Raw genomic sequence first — 19200 nt, 5'->3', positions numbered from 1 at the left:
TTGAATATTTTTTGTGTATTTGATAATTGCACTTGACAGGTCCCAATAGGTCCCATTGCTTTGGAAAATCCTTTCCGAGGGATATCGTGAGAAACAAATTAACTTGAATATTTTCTACGTATTTGATAATTGCACTTGACAATTACAAAGTTGACGCAATATTTGTGCACCAAAGATGGAAATATAATTTCGTGACTGTTATTAGAGATTATTCGAGCAATGTTTCATTTTTGAAATATTAAAGATAAATAGAAATTTTCGATAAGTTCGATATAAGATCGCGTCGATGGCAGAATGACTATTTAAATGTTTGTTTCGATCCCTGTAGTGTCTACGTATATGTGGCTTAGAGTTTACATATATGTCAAGATTTGAAATTTTACTATAGCTCGAATTAGACGATAATCTTTCGCAATTTCCAGTGCCATATTATTATTACAGTATTTATTCGTTAAGAGCTCGTTTTGGTCTACAGGATAGGAGCTCGATGTTCTCCGCATCATTTCTGCTTCACTCCTGGTTTGCAAAAGCGACAGCTAGTCGCAACGTGTCTCCTCTACGTTGAGAGCATCGACGCGAGCTCTTAACGAATAAGCACTGTATTATTATTATCATTAAACATCCTTGTTGCGCGTGTGTATATTCACGAATACATATGTAGATAAAATGTAATTAAAGTATGTAAAAAATGAATCGAAATATTTTCATTTCTGTTTTTCCTTTCGCACGTTATCCACCGAGTCTACGAGCTGTCATATTTAACGCAAGATTCGGAGCAATTTATCGTTCGTAAGAGTGTTAAGATTCCAAGGATTTGTAACTTCCGTAGCTCGAGCAAAGATAATCGGGTTCGCGAGAAAATGGAAAGGGGAAGAGAAGAAAAACTCGTGAAATGTAATCCCGTTATCGCCGCGTCTTTTGTTTTTTTTCTTTCTTTTTTTTTTTTAATCTTCGCATTCGCAAGAACAGACGAGGCCCGCGGGCGGTTTTAGTTTACAGCTATGCGTTCAAGACTACTTCTTAAACGCGGATTGTAACGCGATACACACTGTAAAGCGCCATGAACCGCAGTATCGTATTGTTCGTTCCACTTTTAAGTGCATCACAGCGAGAACTTACTCGAAACTACTTTTCATCCGTACGAGATACGAGATACTCGCGATTCCGGGGGCTAGCCGAAGTTACGCTCCATAGCATTTAATTTCTCTACTTTCTTCGAGATCCACAACGATTCACGGTTTCGTATAAACAACATAAGCACATGCGAAATAAATTCCGTAACTAATATTGAAACGATTTTACAGGTACGCTATTTTAATAACAAGTCATCGAAAAAGAGAAACCCATTCCATTTCCAGAAACTATCGTTACCAGAAAAATTCTACCTCACGAGACTCGCTTTACATTTCAATTCTCTCGTTAGACTCGCTTTACATCTTCAATTCTCTCGTTAGACTCGCTTTACACTTTCAATTCTCTCGTTAGACTCGCTTTACATTTCAATTCTCTCGCTGGACTCGCCTTACATTTCAATTCTCTCGTTAGACTCGCTTTACATTTTCAATTTTCTCGTTTAGATTCACTTTAACGTAAGACTAAAACTTGTTAAAAATACCTAACCGATTCGAGGTATATTTTTTATCTTTTCCGAAACCGGAAGTTACGTAGAAGAAGAAGTTGCCTTTCGTTACAAATCTTCTGATATTATCCGTTTTCGAAAACGCACAGTAAAGGATCTTTAACGAAACGATATCCTGCAAATTCATCTGCACGATCTTCGTCAAGGTCGTACGATTACCTCCGCCCCTAAAGATGTCGTGCAACCGGTATCATCGATTTTCAGCAGTACCTTTGTCCGACGTTTCGCTTATTCGGCGTAAACCCAGTCGTTGAATTTTCCTTCTGCATTACCAGCCACGTTCACGGACAGTAAAACGGAATTGTGATGATTATTACGCCGTCGTTTCTCTGGGCGGAAATGCACCGTATGGGCGGGAATGGAGCGGAAAAAGAAAGGGTGGATGCGAGAGGCGGAGGAAATCAAGTCGATGGCCAGGAGGCCTTCGAGGGCTACTTAAGGAGAATCACGACGAGGGGGTGGATCAGGTGCCGACTTGAGTTGAAATTGGTCCTTGGCCAATATTGCACTCGAGAATGCGGGGTCCGACAGCGTCCTTTACTATGAAATACGTGAACGAGGTCCTTAATGATTCATGGATACCAAGATGGAGGAAGTTTGACGAGACGTCGTGACAGTTTCGAGAAGTTAATCGATATCGTGGTACCGCGACGATTGCAAGTGTCTTGTACGTTTGAATCGTACAAGTGATAACTTAAAGCGGTAAGGTAAAACGGTTGGAAAAATAAACATAGAGGGAATTCTTTTCAAGTAAGGTTATATAATTGTACAACGATTATATTATATATTGTCTAGAAGTGTATAAAAATCTATAAAGTTTAACGAAGAAATTATTATCGAAATTTGCGAAGATTCTCGACAATTTTTTTCGACGATGTGTAACCAAGGGTGAATCTTGTCCACATTCGTAGATCCAAATGTACATTTTCTTGGAAGTATTAATTAGAAAGAAACACTTACTTTGCAAAAATAAAATTTAACGGAGGAGAGTGAGTTATTGAAACTTGAATCGTGGAAGTAAAAATTAATACGCGACGAAAAAGTGTAAATTTCCACTCTTCGGACTATCCTGGGCATCATCTGGTGGACGTAACGACGTCGTGAGACGGCTTACGCGAATATGATTACCGTGTGAGATTGTTCACGAAACAGCTAGACGATTCTGCACTACAGCAGGGTACCGGTCGCGTGTTCTCGAGCTACTTGTAAGAGCGTGCGCCACGGTTGTACAACCTGGAGATAGTCACGGAAGCACTTTCGTGAGTAACAAGTTTCGACGCGCGTTTCGCATGCTCTACTTTCGAGGCCCCATCAGCCCCCCAACCTGCCCCCCGTCGCGACGCTCTTCGTTTTCGGGGTGGAAGTGGTTCGCGGGAAAATGAGCTCCGCGTCGTATTCTCGACACACCGTGCTTTTTACGTGGAAAAAAAGGGCGATGGGGGGACAGAGGGGGCACGAGAGAGCCAGAGCGTCATGGGACCAGCAGCTAGAGCATCGTTCCTGCGATACCAGCTGGAATTAATGCGAACGAGACAATGAGACGGGCGTGTAACGATTTTTTTGGACCGTTTTCGTGGAACGGTCGGCGACGGTGGCCAATATCCATTTCTGGAGCGGGAAAACCGTACACGGGCGGAGCCATAAGCTTCAAATTCTCAACCGAACGTCAACCGGTGCTCACGATAATAATCTGTAACGAACGGTGTACTCGATCGTCTCGTGTACAACAATTTTCAACGTTTCATTAGAGTGAAAGCTTTCATTCACGTTGCTCGACGTACCTGGAGTAAATAATTTTTCGCTCGTCGCGCTTTTTTGTAAATTTCCAGCGCGACGAATTTTACCAACGAATAAGATTCGACGCGACGAGTTCGGTGCTCGTATTTTACAAGAGGTTTAATTTCGAAGAATAGTTTTCTGTATCGACTGTCTTTGGAAAGAGCTCGTGTCAATAGCGTTTTAACGTTATTGACACGAACAGTGACAAATTTTTGCAACGTTAACAAGCATACAGGGATGTTCGATTGAATCTAGTTTCATCGATTCGGTGCTAGTTGCTTCTAGAATGGGTGCAGTTAGTGCTTCGTTTACAGTGAACCGTAAGTTACGAAAGGATTCTTATAATTTCCAGTGTTCGAGGCTTCGGGTGTAAGCAGCGATCTTCTGGAAAATTGTTTCGACGTTCCGACAGCATTCTAGCCGGTGTTATCACGGATCTAAGCATACCGGAGTGTCTGTAACGTCTAGTAGCGATCTCAGACTCCAAATGAGGGTAGCTGCAATGCTGGTGAAGCGTCGCAGTCATTTTCTAAATGTGATGGCTTACACCCGGAAAGCCTGGAACTGCGACATTAACTGTAAGAACCTGAGTCGTGAAACCCCCAAGGATCTCATCCAGCCGCGTTAACGCTCCTCGTTTTCTCTAAACGGAGACGCGGAACATTCTAAACACTCGACGAAATTAATCAAACGAGCCAACTAATTACCACGACAAAGACTCCCAACTGATACTTTCCGCGAATGGTTTGAACAAAGTCACCCTTCGTCACTCTACTATTGTTTATTCAGCGATAATCAAATTTTCCGTATCGCCAACGAATCGTCGAGATTCTGCCGAGAAATATGAGTCCAAACACGACCCCTTTCGGACCATTTTTATTTACACGCTACGCGAGTCGTTTCTCGATCCACGAACTATACATAATTAAAAATATTCCGAACCTGGCCGTGTTTGTACTCATTCTCACCGGGAGAACTTCGCCGATTCGTCGACGATACTCTCGCGAACGTGCAACGAAAAATATAGAAACTTCAACTTTTATCTGTATTATTGTTTCACGTATCCGGGTAGACATAGTTTCACGCATCCGAACGCTACCGTAATTGACAATTCTTCGGGGATGAAAGCCAAGGGAAGCCCTTTGGCGATGGGAAACGCGATGCGCCGATAAAGCAGAAGCACTAGTATTCCTCGCCGTTGGAAAAACGGTCTTACCTACGCATCAAAGGAGTACAAAAACCACCGCCGCGAATCCCTCTCTCTAACATGCCATTAAACGAAAGAGCCGACGATGTTCGGAGTAATTCTCTGTCACGGACTTCAGCCCGCGATCGTTGTAACTACGCGCCCGGGGCGATAATGTTCCCGGGGATAGTGGTCTGGAAAGGGTGGCTGGATAGAGACATTATGCTCGCGAGACTTTAGATAAGAGGCCTCCAACTCGGTAGCGTTGCGAAGACGCTCGCTACGCGTACATTTTGTTACACTGGAGATACATCTCGGGGTACCTTCTCGCCTCTGTATTTTTCTAGGGCCCCCTTCGCAAACGGGCCGTGTGATTCCTCGTAATCGTCGAGTCGATCTTAGTCGCGGCCCGATTCGCTGATTACCGAGCAGACGCTTCACGCTTGGCTTCGCGCAAATGGCTTCCCCGTTTCGTCGGCGACGATCGTCCGAGGTTGACGGACGACTCGCTTGTAATTTTGAGCCCCGCTTCGCTGTTTCCCTTGCCCTCTGGCGGTTTCGATGATGAAACGTTAACCCGACAATGTTTCGTTCCCGCCGCGAAGGGTATTTCGAACTTTGACTCGCGTTTCTATACCGAGATCAAAATAAGAATTTGATTGTTACCATGATGATGAAGACTATGAAGAGTTTAATAAAAGAAGGAAAGGTTAACCTGACAATGTTTGGTTTTCGAGAGTCTACTATGTAGGGTATTTCTAACTTAGACTTGCGTTTTCATACCGAGATCAAAATGACAATTTGATCGTTACCATGATGACGAAGACTATGAAGAGTCTAATAAAAAAAGGAAAGGTTAACCTGATAAGGTTTGGTTTTCGAGAATCTACTGTGTAGGATATTTCTAATTTTGACTCGCGTTTCCATACCGAGATCAAAATGACAATTTGATCGTTACCGTGATGATGAGGACTATGAAGAGTCTAATAAAAAAAGGAAAGGTTAACTTGACAATGTTTGGTTTTCGAGTGTTTGCCACGTAGGGTATTTCGAACTTTGACTCGCGTTTCTATACCGAGATTAAAATAAGAATTTAATTGTTACCACGATGATGAAGACTATGAAGAGCCTAACAAAAGAAGGGAACTTAATGATTTATTACGTTCTAGGTACTAGAAAGTGTGTCTTCGACTATTGTGTTGTCAGTTATTTCAGTAAACTACGATACAGGGTGTTTCAAAAGTACAGGTACAAACTAGACCGATTTAAAGGAACAGAATCCAGCTTTATCAAGATTATTTTGCACTCGTTTTTCCTTACTTTTACCAGTAAGTTAAACACACATATAATTACAGTTCTGAAACACCCTGTGCTTCAAGGAGAACACGTTCGTCAAGAGTCCGCTTCGTGCAAATGAATTGGAGACAGAACCGAAGAAGATCGTTTCCTTGCTCGTGATATTTGTATCGCGATCTTCGACAGTCTTAACAAAGTTTGAAAAGAAGAGTCAGAGTTTTTTCCGTGACGGTAGTATCGCAGTAGCGTCGATCAATGAGGAAATATTACTATCAGTCTGGGTAACGACTTCCAGAGAAGTTCATTTCTATCGAGAGGATTGGAATACTTTTGCGCTTCGAATCCAAGAAAACCACCGATCGTTTCCCTGTCAATGATCTGGATATTCCCGTAGCCTGGAATCCCTTTAAGCACAGGCAACGCTCGAAATTGTTTCTGAAGGGTAATCGAGGATCACTCGAGATAGAAAATACACTCAGAATGCAGGCTAGTTACGTTCCTCGTAAATCGTTCTGTAGGAGTAACTCGAAATCGTAAATTCCTCACGATACTGAGAAACGTTTGCGTATCGAGATCGAGAAATCTTTGCGTTACGAAATACAAATTACCATGAGAAAATTTACAAAATATGATAGAAACTGCACCGGTAGGAAATCCCGAAGAAAAAGATACTCGTGCACTAAACTTCGTAACGGTTGAAAAATTAACGTCATCGTTGTACGAGAACGTTGCATTGGGTTCTTTTTGGAAATTGAAATGAAAACTGACGAAGTATAATATATTTATCCAGTGATGCTAGATAACGAGAAACGAATACGTATAAACGTGAAATATACTTCACGCGTTTTTTATTTTCAAATTCTTAACGTCACGTTCTTACGAAGAACGCTATGAAAAGTGAGTGACAGGAATGATAATTTAGCCGCAATTTACGTTGTTGTTGGCGCGGATCGATATGATTGCAACTCTGTTTCGACGTTCGGGGTGCATATTAAGCAAACTGTAACCGTTAATAGGCGTTCTCTTATTTTTCCTTTACACCCTCGACTGTTGTGTATTTTTTAAAGGTAACAATTTTTTACGACGTTCTTCTCTTCTCTCGCGAAGGTTGTAATTTCTCTGTGTCGTTTCGGACACGTTTAAAGTATTCGTTCTTACTCGAACTCTCGAACAGTTAGGGTTACGAGTCTTCTCGAAACGATGATTTTTCGCGCGTTCACAACGAGGAGACTTTCGACAGTGAAATTCGATTTTAGCACTGTATCGAAAGCACGAATTACATTGAACAAGAAAATTTTATTTTGCGTTCTGTATTTTCGTAAATTTTCATCTACTTATTACGTAACGCTGTATCGGTCTTTTAGAAAGAAACTTCGAAACGAGTAAATTGCGAATAAAGTGTACTCGAAAAGATATGGATCGTTAATTGTCAATATTATTTAAATAGAAGAAAATTAGTTTCTTAATTTGCAATAAAATAAAATTGAATTAAATACTAATTGAATCGTGACGTAAATTTTACACTGACGTCGTTCACGCATGTGACTCTCTTTATATTTACAAAGCACTTAAAAGTACTGGTCTTGATTTTCAATTCTTTTTTACGGTCTTTAAACGCAAAAATAGAGAAAGTAAACACACTTTTACTTTCACGGTTTGTCGATCGTCCGATAAAATAGTACTTAGGTGCTTTTTTGCCCGAGTAGAAAGGACTGTAGATTTCTTGGGTTAACAGGTTATTATTAATTATACATATACGTGGACGTAACGACAGAAGGTATGTATGATTATAGCTTCCTAGTGAGAAAATGAGGGCGGTTTTTTCTCGTGCACACGTGCAACCGGGTTGCATAATAGCGACGCGACGATGGAAAGCCAATGTTAATGCAAACTTTATGGACTTCACGTGCTACCAACAGGTGTCTCCATTCTAGACTTTCAGTCGATGCTCGTGGCCTCTACTTTCAATATTTACTCTCTATCTTTACGTCGGCATGCATTCCATGAATAATTCGTTTAAATCACACACGATTTCTATCGTCCTCATTTTCTTCCTCGTTTTGTTATTCTCGTAACATCGTGGCGCTCTATCTTCGATGGGATCGGTAATGAACTTTTGCTTCGATATCGTTGACGTACGAAAAGAATACTTCAATCAATTGTGGAACATACCAGAAATGTTCCATCGATGCAACGTATTTTATTATACACAGTTATGAAAATAATTGTTGATACAAGGTGACGACAAATTTCTTAGAATTGTATTCAAGATGTCCGTAATGTATTCTGTAGAACAGAAGCGAGAGAAAGAGTTGCAATTATTGTTATTCTACGTCATTGGATGGTGAGGAAATAAATAAGATCCTTAATCCATGGAATAAATTACCATGGCGTACGAGAAGCACGTCTTCATAATCTAAAAACGTTAGGTTACAGTATTATGGTTACATTGGTTAAGATCATTGTGAATATCGTTTTCTTTTGTTTTTGTTTTGCTATTTTTCTTTTACCACTGAATACCCTTCATACGACGGTGTGAAAATGCCACCGAGCAATACGGTGACATTTTTCACGCTGTTTAGCATAACGATCAATAATATTTTTTGTTCCCTCGGAGGGATATCGTACCAGTGTGTATTATTACATCTGTGAATTTTTACGGATGAAAATTATTTGCCACCTTACGTTACATTTATATTAATTGACAACGTAAGTAATGTAAGTATTGTTCGAACGACTATTTTGTAAATTCGAACAAATACTTTGTTATGTTCAGATCGATTACGTGTATGTAAATATATGTAGTACTCACGCGACCTTGAACAATTCGTAATTATGGTCAATTAGTTCCTGCGCAAAATGACAGGCAATAAATATGTAGCTGGAAGTGCTAATAGCACAGAACAAACTCGTCATTAGATCATCCATATCAGTCTTTATTGTTAATGCTACGGATAGCTGAGATAAATAAAAATTTCACAATTAGTGATGTGTGTAATTATCGTTTATGTCTATCGTTCAATTTGTAGACTCGCAAGATGGTTATTTTATACTCACGCGAAATATAGAGAGAGCGAGGCAAAGCATACCGAGTATCAGTAAAAGGAAGTAGGTAGGTGCAAACTTGTCTCTTATTAGGCCAATGTATCTTTAACAATTAATGTTCGTTAGTAACGAGGACGAACGAGGTTCTCGTCGAGAGAAGGGTTCGAAATTCTAAAGAAACTTGTAAAATAATTAATATTCTTGAGAGTTTCGAGCGTTCGTTTCAGAACAGTGTACCAACTTGAAGATTCTGACGTGCAAGTCTATGATCAGGCCCAGTCTTTTGTGAATGATAAAATTCCTTTCTGCGAGCGAAATTCCTGGTATATTCGGTACAAACATTTTGTCTAAGCGGTGGCTGTGAAATAATAGGCAGTGAGTAACAAACGGACGTCGTATTTATTAATTGTAAATAAATGGATCAAAAATTGTATTTATGATGTGTACATATTGAAGAAATGGAAAATTTGATCGTATTCTAGATTATCTAAGACGGTGATATGCATACGATGTATATCGTTAAGAAATATTAGTGTTTGGTAATTAATTGTAGAACGTTAAAATTAGTAACGTTGTGAAACGTTTTTGGTTAATGTATAAGCGATGACTTGTAAAACGTTTTTGGTTAATATATTATGAGAATCAATAACGAAATGAAGCTAAACGATCGTCCCTTTTCAGCGGTAAATTATTATATTAATAATGAATGATCATATATAAATGATATTAATTATTGAAGCAATTGAACATGGTCTTAATATATTGTTGACGGTATGCTGTTAAGGGTACGTAGCCTTGGTACTCATACATTATCGAAAATAATTAATGCAAGAATATCTTCAAAACAGTGTTAAAAAATTGATTAACGTAACGGTTTGTAAACATTTATTAAAAGATTTGAGTAAGTGTAGATCTTAGAACACTTAAATTTCAACCTCCAATCACCAACGCTTGTCAAAAACGTTAGTTGACGTCTGCAGTCAACAATGTATCGAAAGTGGACAAACAAAATATAATTTACTCGAACGTGTCATTGTTGATGTCATCGATAATATTTACAATAAGAAAACAAGTATATACGATATCAGTAGCAAAAAAGAAGATACTGTTTGCCATAGATTTTCTTTCATTTTCCTTATCGTGTGTAGATTAACATCGATTTATTTAACGTAGATTAAGTCGACTTACCTAACGACTTTAAAGAGTGCGCAAACGTGTCGTACGCCCACCATGCTGGTTGATTCCGTGGCAAGTAATACCGTAGTGCCCAGAATTAAGAAAAAAATGATATGCACGACTATGAGATAAAAATATTTTTCCTTGTCGACAAAATATTCCACCGAGATGGGAATGATCCGTGGTCGCGTTTCGTTCAGAGGAACGAAAATATCGAGTAAATGATTCTTGAACAAACCAAATGCAACGACCAGCGGCGATGGATAAACAACGACTGCAACAATGTTCCTCGATAAAAGGTATCAGTCGCGTATCGGATGCAAAACAATAGAAAACAGACGAGTGACAACAGAAATTTTGCTAAATAAATATTAGTAAGTTAAACGGTGATACGGAAACGTATAAACTAATATGTACACTGTCGCTCGAATATTTAAAATGAATATATTTTTATCGTATATTTTTATATACATAATCATTCTTTTTTTATCGAAAGTACTATTCTTACTTATCAATTAGACGAAAATTGTAATTATACGCATCGAGAAGAAAATGATAATTACACGCATCGAGAAGAAAATGATAATTATACGCATCGAGATGAAAATGATAAAACTATATCATTGATCATTAGACCGGACAGCAAAACGAGCAAGCTCGATATTTTGTATTTTTCGAAAGAATATTTACAAACGGTCTGATTTTCGAAATACTCTTTATAATACCTAGATAATGTTTCTTTTAGAAATTTTCGAGCGGCTGTATACATCGAATAAGAATCCGTAAAATTTTATTAGTGTTTCGGAAGACATTAATTTTTCAAAGTTCGAATTTTTATAATTCAAATACTGTAAGATGCATTATTGTTCTACAATTCAAATACTGTAAGGTGCATTATCGTTCTACAATTCAAATACTGTAAGGTGCATTATCGTTCTACAATTCAAATACTGTAAGGTGCATTATTGTTCCATAATTCGAATCTTGTAAGGTGCATTATTGTTTTAAAATTCAAATCTTGTGAGGTGCGCTGTTTGATAAAAATCAGAACCTTGGAGAAAATTTACGTTACGATCCCTCGTAACGTAAAATCGTATTCGGATAAATTTCCAGAAACTTATATAAACAGTGCCTCGCGAGTGAACAGGTGCTGGGAACCAGTACTTGTCACAGGTAGCCACCTGTTGCACGTGTTCGATTCAGTCTGTCTCGTCGTGCAAACTCATTTGTTCGTACGTTACGATCGATACGGGTTTACAGACTCAAAATAACCCTGTCTGCGATCCAACGAATAAAAAAAAAAAATAGGATTCACGACACGGTATTTGGTACTCGTTAAATCGACCAAAGTACTGAAAGTGGAAACGCGTTTTTTCAAACAAGTCTTGTCTCAAACTCCTTAGACGTCTACCAGTCGTACGAAACGAAAATTAAAGTCGTTAAAAAGACATTGTCAACGAAAGGGTTAAACAGCTCGTCGAGACCAACGGTACGACTCGGTAATGACTCATTAGAAAGTATGTTTTGCATTTCTGGTCCTCTTCTCGCGAGTCTTGACCCTGTTTTCTACCAGCATCCTGTTCAGAGGCTCATCGTAAATCTGTAATTTTTGTTTCCGTGGACACGGTCTCTAATTGTCTGCAAATTAGTCACGTTACACCATAAGTATCGTCATTAGTTCCTCTCAGTAATCGATAACATCTATAGCACGCCGGTTTGGAAAGCGAGCAAACCCCCATCAAATCTATCGATAATCCCTCTCAGTAGGTGAAATCGATGTTACGTATAGCCAGCCGGCTTAGAAATCGGGTAAACGACCGATTGAACGCGATCGATAATTTCTCTCGGTAGGTGCAATCGATACCATCTATAGCCACGCGCGTTAGAACGTGAATAGACCACCGTAAGTGCAATCGATGGTACATCTCAGTAGGTGAAATCGATACTAAGTTGCGTGGTGCGCGCGCAGATGTGTGTATGTATGTTTCTGTGTGTGCAAAAAAATTGTACGTCACATCGAAATTAAAATTTGAAGAAAAATGGAACGTGTAGTTAAAAAAAATTGCAAAGATCGTGAAAAGTTGAAAAAGAACAGTCGACACTGTTGCGTTCGAATGCGGAACACGTGAGTGAATTTTTGCTACGTGGTTTTGCGAAGCAACGTTTTTCTTTAATAAAAATTCCCAGATTCCTTTAGTTTTGCGAAATTCTAGGAATATTTTCGTACACATGAAGAGCACCGTCAACGTTTTCGTGCCACGGGAGTAATGGTGAATTATTCGAAGCTCGTCCTCGTTGGTTATGGTGTTCCAATCGTATTCAATTTTCGTCAAAAACTGTTTCAGCTGTGGTTGCAAAAAAAGTCTCAAAATTGCGTTTCCTTGCATACATGAACGCTTCGACGTAACTTTTATACGTGTATGTTAATTCTTGGTGGCAATACTTATCGTTCGACTCACATCCTTCAAGTTGAAGAGAAACATCACGTACTTTAGGGCGAAAGTGATCGTAAAGATGACGAAGGAGAATTTTTCAAAGAACAATTTTGGATTCACTTTCGTCGTGATGAATACGGTTACCTGGAACCCGAACCGGATGGATTATTAGATCGTAATTTGAACTTTGAATATTTGTATCGATTCCACGTAGAAAGGGATAACAATTGCTTCGTAATCGTTGGTAATATTGTATTCTGTTTGTAGAGGAAATATTCGATGTGACAATTTCGGGTTAATTTTCGTCGCGGACGAATATCGTTACTCGGTACCCCGAACCGGTTCAATTATTCGATTGTAATTTAAAGTTAAATATCTGTATCAATTCCATGGGAAAAGTACAACGATTGCTCGACGATCGCGAGTAATATTGTATTCCGTTTGTAGAGAAAATATTCGGTGCAACAATTTCGGGTCGGTTTGTAATTCGAACGCGAATATTTGTATTAATTCTATGGAGAAAGCGTGGTAATTGTTTCGTAATCGTGGGTGATATTTTGTTCCGTTTGCGGATCAAATTATCGATGAAACATCGCGATGATTATCGTTACAGAAGAAACGTGATTAGGAGAGTGTAATACCTGAAAGAACGTTCCGGATAATAATACCAAAATGATCACTGTGTGTCCAAGCTTTAGGAACTTATGCTTTTGATGCGGCCATAGACCAACGGCCGTTAATAAAATCCGATTAACTTCGTAATAGTGACTTCCGGGATAGTCCATTCTTCTTGGAGAGCTTGACTCGTCTATGTACAGATGCGAACTGAAGAGATCGTTGTTTCCCCTTCCATCCACCTAATCGAGTATTCCCGCGATTTCTTTCTGGAATTTTTCGACACGCAACAACGGTTTGTGATCGAAAAATAATGATAGCAATTTTCGTTGACGGACAGCAACTATAAGTTACAAAAATTGTTCGCGGAAGAGCGAGGTGTTCGAGTGTCGGTAATTATATACCGCAACCCCTTCGCGAGGTTGAAAAGTAGTCTATAAAGTGAGTTTAAATTCTGCATTGTCGTAAAGAATACTTTTTCCTCTTTATTTCTCCTATTTTTTTTTCTTAGGAAACCTCTATTACTAAATTACAACGTCGAGGCGGTAGTTTCTTTTCTTTTTTTTTTTTTTGTTTCTGTTCGCTTCTCGAGAAAGGGGGGAGTTGTCATTGTTGTAACGTTCTTTACTTCGTTCAGTTCGTACGATCAACGTCGTGGTTATGGTTTCGAACCATTGGCTCTTCAATGTTTACGTTGCACTGGCTCTGAAAAGCGATGGACGACTGTTTCGATAATGTTGCAGTGTTTAATACGAAGTCTATAGAAGTAAGTAAGAACTAATGATTTAGTGTCAATAATCTTATGTGCATTTGGTTTGAATCGTGTTGAATAAGTAACAAAAGTGATCGTTGTCAGACGTCGTGTTTGACAAGTCAGTAATTGTATACGATTTTGTGATTTTCGATATTTTGAAATGTTCAGAATAAGGTGATTTAACTCTTTGAAGCACAGTTGCTAAACTTAAAAACTTACAAAAAGAAAAAATGGATTAATTAGATATTTTTAATTGTGAGATGGAATATTAAGAGTCTCACCGTGTGATTTACACGGAGTTAGTTTAATTTTTCATGATGGGTTGAAAAATACCCCACCATGAATATTATGGGGTATTAAAAAGGTAGGATATTTCTTAATTCACTATTCCTCGAAGAGTTAAGGAGAATACCACCGTGTTTGACAGACGTTTTTATTCCAGTGATACGAACATTGGAATTATATTCAGTTGCCAACAATTATCCTGATTTCGATAGTGAAACATGCAACGAACAATTCTTGCGTAGATACGTGCGTGAGAGATATTCTCGAGTGGACAAGTAGAATTTCCACGAGTACGTTATACGATAAATTTAATCGAATTGTAACAGAGCGATAAACTTATTCCACAACATCGAGTAATTTGATATTTTTACCTATTACGAGTATCAGAATCGATGTTTATTCTGCGATCGAAGGAATTTCAATGAGAAACCATTCATAGATATCTAGTATAGTCCAAATCCCCAGATGCAGAAGAGATTGGTACCCTTTACGATGACAAATAACACTAGTTTTCGATTAAGAAGTGGTGCTTCGTACCATTGCGTGTTGTACCTGAGAAAATGAAATTGATTGGTTCGATACAAATCAATTTATATACAAAATATGATATAGTAATAAATATAAAAAAATAAAGATTCTTAATGTAATATCACTGCAAGCAACAAAGATTTACATAATTTTCCTATAAGAAATTCACGTAATACTATCTGACACCTATGTACGTTGCTCGAGTGATTTCAACGCGTGGTACGCACCGTTAGACATCACGTGCTAAAAGCTTAATACTTAGAAACTTAAAAATATTCAAGCCACGTTCCTTGTCATTTCGTAACATTTAATCCTTTGAGTAAAAATGAGTCTCGTGTGAAAAACTCAACGTCGATGAGCTTAACCTACCACAATATTGTCATTTGATAAATATAATTTTTGTCTCTTTCTTTAATCACGTTATTACTTCATAAATCAAAAGTTTTCGTATCTTTGGAAATAAATATAATACAAACTGAGATATTTTACTTCTCTTTGCAACAATTTTGCGCACACTATTGTAATAAAATTAAATATTCCAAATAGACATGTTTGCTTCAAAATAAATCATAGAGTAGGGGATTAATCGTTACAAAAGACAAAAACAGCAATCGATTACTTTTCAAAATACGAGTTAAGTTAATATTCCCTTTGCTTTGAACTCAACTCCACATGAGTTAAGTGGTCAATACTCCGTTCAAAACACGAGTTAAGTAGTCAATACTCCCTTCAAAGGATAAGGCAAGCAGTTAATACTCCCTTCAAAACACGAGTCAAGTAGTCAACATTTCCTTTGAAATACGAGTCAACTAGTCAATACTCCCTTTAAAACACGAGTCAAGTAGTCAATACTCCCTTCAAAACACGAGTCAAGCAGTCAATACTCCCTTGAAAACACGAGTTAACTAGTCAATATTCCCTTCAGAATACGAGTTAAGCGGCCAATATACATTAACACTATACCAACTAACCAAATAACAGCAAACGTGGACACCAAACGAGAAACAAATTTGGCATTCGTGTACGGTCGTTAATAATGGCGCGGAAAATAGATGAACTCGCAATACCATCTCTAGAAGTCCTCGAATTCCCGATCGGCGATCGGAGATCGTTTCAGAGACCGAAAACTTGGCGTTGCTTGCCTCCCTTCGCCTCCATTTCGCGTTTTAACCCTTTCGAGCCATTTTACATCGCGAAATAACGCTAACGCGGTATATTACCGCGGCATGAACGACAGACACTATAATTTCCACCCAAACTACACCACCGTGTGTACTGACAAATAAAGGGGTAGGAACGTTCGATATATCATTGTGACAGGGTACATCTCGGTAAGTGCGAAGATTACACGTTGTTTAAAAAAAATTGCACGTTGGTCGTGCGAGTCCGCGCCGACGATTTTTCACGCGGGGCGCAATATTAGCATAAATAAGTTATGTTTCGACCGATACCTGTGTGCCGTGCACCTCCACTTTTTCCTCCCTTTCTTCTTATTCGTCGTCCGAAGGCAGCTCGGTATCGGAAGTGAGGCGTCTACCTGCGACTTTCGCTTCGCCGTTACTTCGAGAAGGGTTGAACGTCGTGTAGGATCGTTCTCCATGGTCGTAGGACACGAATTCCAACGAGCTGTCGCGACCTCGCGTTAATGAATTTGCGAAATTGGTACTTCGATACTCTCGAAGTACTCTCCTGTTCGATATCGTTCGCCAAACGGTCGACGAACACCACCATCGCGCGAATCGTTGAAATCGAAACTTCTGTGCGAAAATTCAAACATGGTCGAACCTTATTTACTTGTATTCCCTCTCGTGACCTTGTTTTTTTCTCTTCGTAGTGGAATTAATTATTTTCATCCCCTTACAGATCGTAATCGACGCTAGCTTGTCCCGTGTAATTTGTCGCGACCTTGGAACGACCTTGTAAAGTTAATTTTCTCGAGATTTTATTTATATGTTCCGGACGACACTGTTCGGAAGGTATCCGTGTTATCGGTTACCTAGAGGAAAATAAAGTTAGAATAAATAAGAATACTTCGCACAGGTTTGTGATTCCATCTGACGCTTGTAACTTCAAGGTGATCGCAAACATCGTGTGACGGTACACGAGCGACGAGGAAACTAGATTGTTTAATATGCATTCGCTACTCGAACGTTCGTTACTTGCGCTACATCGACCTACACGTTTTACAACGCTGCATTGGATCCTGTAAGAACACACTCCTAAGGGGAAAGTCCAAGCATCTCGCTGAATAAAATTCGTAACCGTTACTTACTAATATTTTACTACTTATTCCACTATTACCGAACCAGGGAAATTATTATCAACACTCAATGGACGACATCATCATAAAGTAGGACACTGTATTTTTTACAAGCTGAAAATTAAATTCCGATGAAGGAATATATTCGTTGCAGCACGTTATTGGTAAAAAATATTGGGTTGTTCGGAAACTCGTATCGTTTTCCAAAATTGGAGAATATATAATTTAATAAAACGTTTGTACGTTCTAAAAAAATCGTGTTTCATTTTCACCAAAAACAAAAAAAAAAATGAAATGACTTTTCGAACAACCCGATAGAAACGAATAATATACCGTCGAAAAGCCTTCGATCGATGCACAATAGAAGCAAAAAAAGTTGAAAGTGAAAGGCTCGTTGCACCTTGTCATGATGATTAGCAACAATTTTTGCGTGGTTACCGATATTTCGTACCAGTTGGTTTCGTATCTGTAAAAATGGTCCGAGATGGTTAACCGTGGAGTTTCGCGAGCTGAATGACATTTTTTAACGCTTACATTACCGTGACAAAGCTGTTCGCGCAATCTAATACTTTTTGTATGAGATAATTTATGTAAAACATGTACACCAGCTCGGAAACGGAGAACAACAGGGACATCAGGAATTCTTCGATGTCGTGTGTCAAAAATATCGCCTGAGACAGCTGGAAGGTAAACGAGTTTTTTTTCAAAGAGAGAAGAAAAAAATGTAAACGTAGAACAACTTCCAGGCACCCGGTCGTTTGCACTGTATCGATGTCTTTTCTACATTAGCGGTTTGAGGAGAGAATTGAATTACTCACACGATAGAAATTAACACTTAAGGAGACAACACCGAATACAAGGAGAAGAGAGTAGGAGACTTCGAACTTATCTTTCAAGTCGTTGGCAAACCTTTACGAACACATAAGATTAATGAAACGAAGAATAATGAACGCACGATCGCGATTAATGGTACAGGTGCATGGTCCTGGTGCTCGCACCAAGACAAATTATTGTGCGCCGATAACCATTTCTGACTAGTGTTCTCGTGTTGGTGGAAATACATAAGAACGGTTTACGCTTAAATATAAACGTCATCGTACAAAATATACTGACTTTGTCGCTTTCTTATGCGCAATTATTGCATTTATCAGACACCTTTTACTGTTTCTATCCAAACGCTCTTGGGAAACAAATGGCCACATGGATCCCTCAAATATTGCTTCTCCGATATGGTAGCTAAAAATTAATTACAAATGCACACACGTATGAAACTGAACAACGATCGGTCTTGTGTACTTAAACGACACCTTAGTATCAATTTACGACAATTCGGTATTACTTTAACCGAAAAATATAATTATTGAAACGATTGTATCGTGAGTGTATTAATTGAAACATTTACGACGTGGAAATATTTTCTCGTAGTCGGTGGATTATTACCGAAAAAACATGTCTACAATTGAAGAACGTGTAGCAGAAAAATGAAAAAATCTTGAAGGGATGATCATAATTATTTTGCTAAAAATTTACTCAAATCTCGAGACGATAATTTTCTCAACCAACTTTAATAGAAAGTTTCATTGCCCTATGGGGGAAAAATTCCCCATTTGAGTACTTGATCGAATAATTCTGTTACCTTGCGATCTCGAACAAGCCTGCTGCGTGCTGTAACCACATAATGTACAACGACTCCGTGGCTATGAACATACTTGCGCATATCCACTGCGATACATTCTGGTGGATTACAATGAAATAGAAGTACATCTCGTCGTCGATCAGATACTCGGTCGTTATTGGAAAATAGCCTTTCCTCGTTCCATTCACAGCTACGTCCTGGATCAGTACGAACGACGACAGGTGGAATATCGTCACGATCAACGCTGATGGATAAACGAACACTGCAACGTATTCACGATCGTGGTTACGAGTGTTTGCAACATTGTGTCTCGTGGTCCGTCGCGAACAACTTGGAACATCGTTCTTACTGGCATACAGTTTCGAGTAGCGTCTTCCTATGCAGCCGTGTTTCTGTAAAATCTTAAGTATCTGCTCGTGTTTCGTGTCCCAGTCGCACCTGACGCGCTCCATAAATTCTTTAATCTGGATTTGCAATCGTCTTTACAGTTTGATCAATCAAGCGTTAACGTAACTGGGAATGTTTGCAACTCACTGTATCGGTCTGATACCAAAATGTATTGTATT

At 38.8% G+C, this 19200-nt stretch overlaps 1 protein-coding gene and 1 long non-coding RNA gene across 2 annotated transcripts; both read right to left on the bottom strand.

Moving 5' to 3' along the window:
- Positions 1-5381: 5381 nt before the first annotated feature.
- Positions 5382-13364, bottom strand: LOC143150683 (uncharacterized). The gene is made up of 11 exons (XM_076319130.1): positions 13198-13364; positions 12581-12700; positions 12349-12466; positions 10134-10395; positions 9187-9303; positions 8958-9048; positions 8713-8858; positions 8411-8546; positions 8287-8316; positions 5534-5587; positions 5382-5441 (listed from the first exon to the last, which is right to left on the bottom strand). Exons 1-11 carry the CDS (start codon positions 13339-13341, stop codon positions 5382-5384), a joined length of 1278 nt encoding a protein of 425 aa, XP_076175245.1. The 5' UTR covers positions 13342-13364.
- Positions 13365-13835: 471 nt separating this feature from the next.
- LOC143150440 (uncharacterized) lies at positions 13836-16505 on the bottom strand. Its single transcript, XR_012993055.1, has 3 exons — positions 16190-16505; positions 14582-14762; positions 13836-13876 (listed from the first exon to the last, which is right to left on the bottom strand). It is a non-coding gene; the product is annotated as an uncharacterized LOC143150440 (long non-coding RNA).
- Positions 16506-19200: the final 2695 nt, after the last annotated feature.

Source organism: Ptiloglossa arizonensis, chromosome 8 (genome assembly GCF_051014685.1).
Source record: "Ptiloglossa arizonensis isolate GNS036 chromosome 8, iyPtiAriz1_principal, whole genome shotgun sequence".
Lineage (NCBI taxonomy): Eukaryota > Metazoa > Arthropoda > Insecta > Hymenoptera > Colletidae > Ptiloglossa > Ptiloglossa arizonensis.
This window is presented reverse-complemented; position numbering and strand designations above follow the sequence as displayed.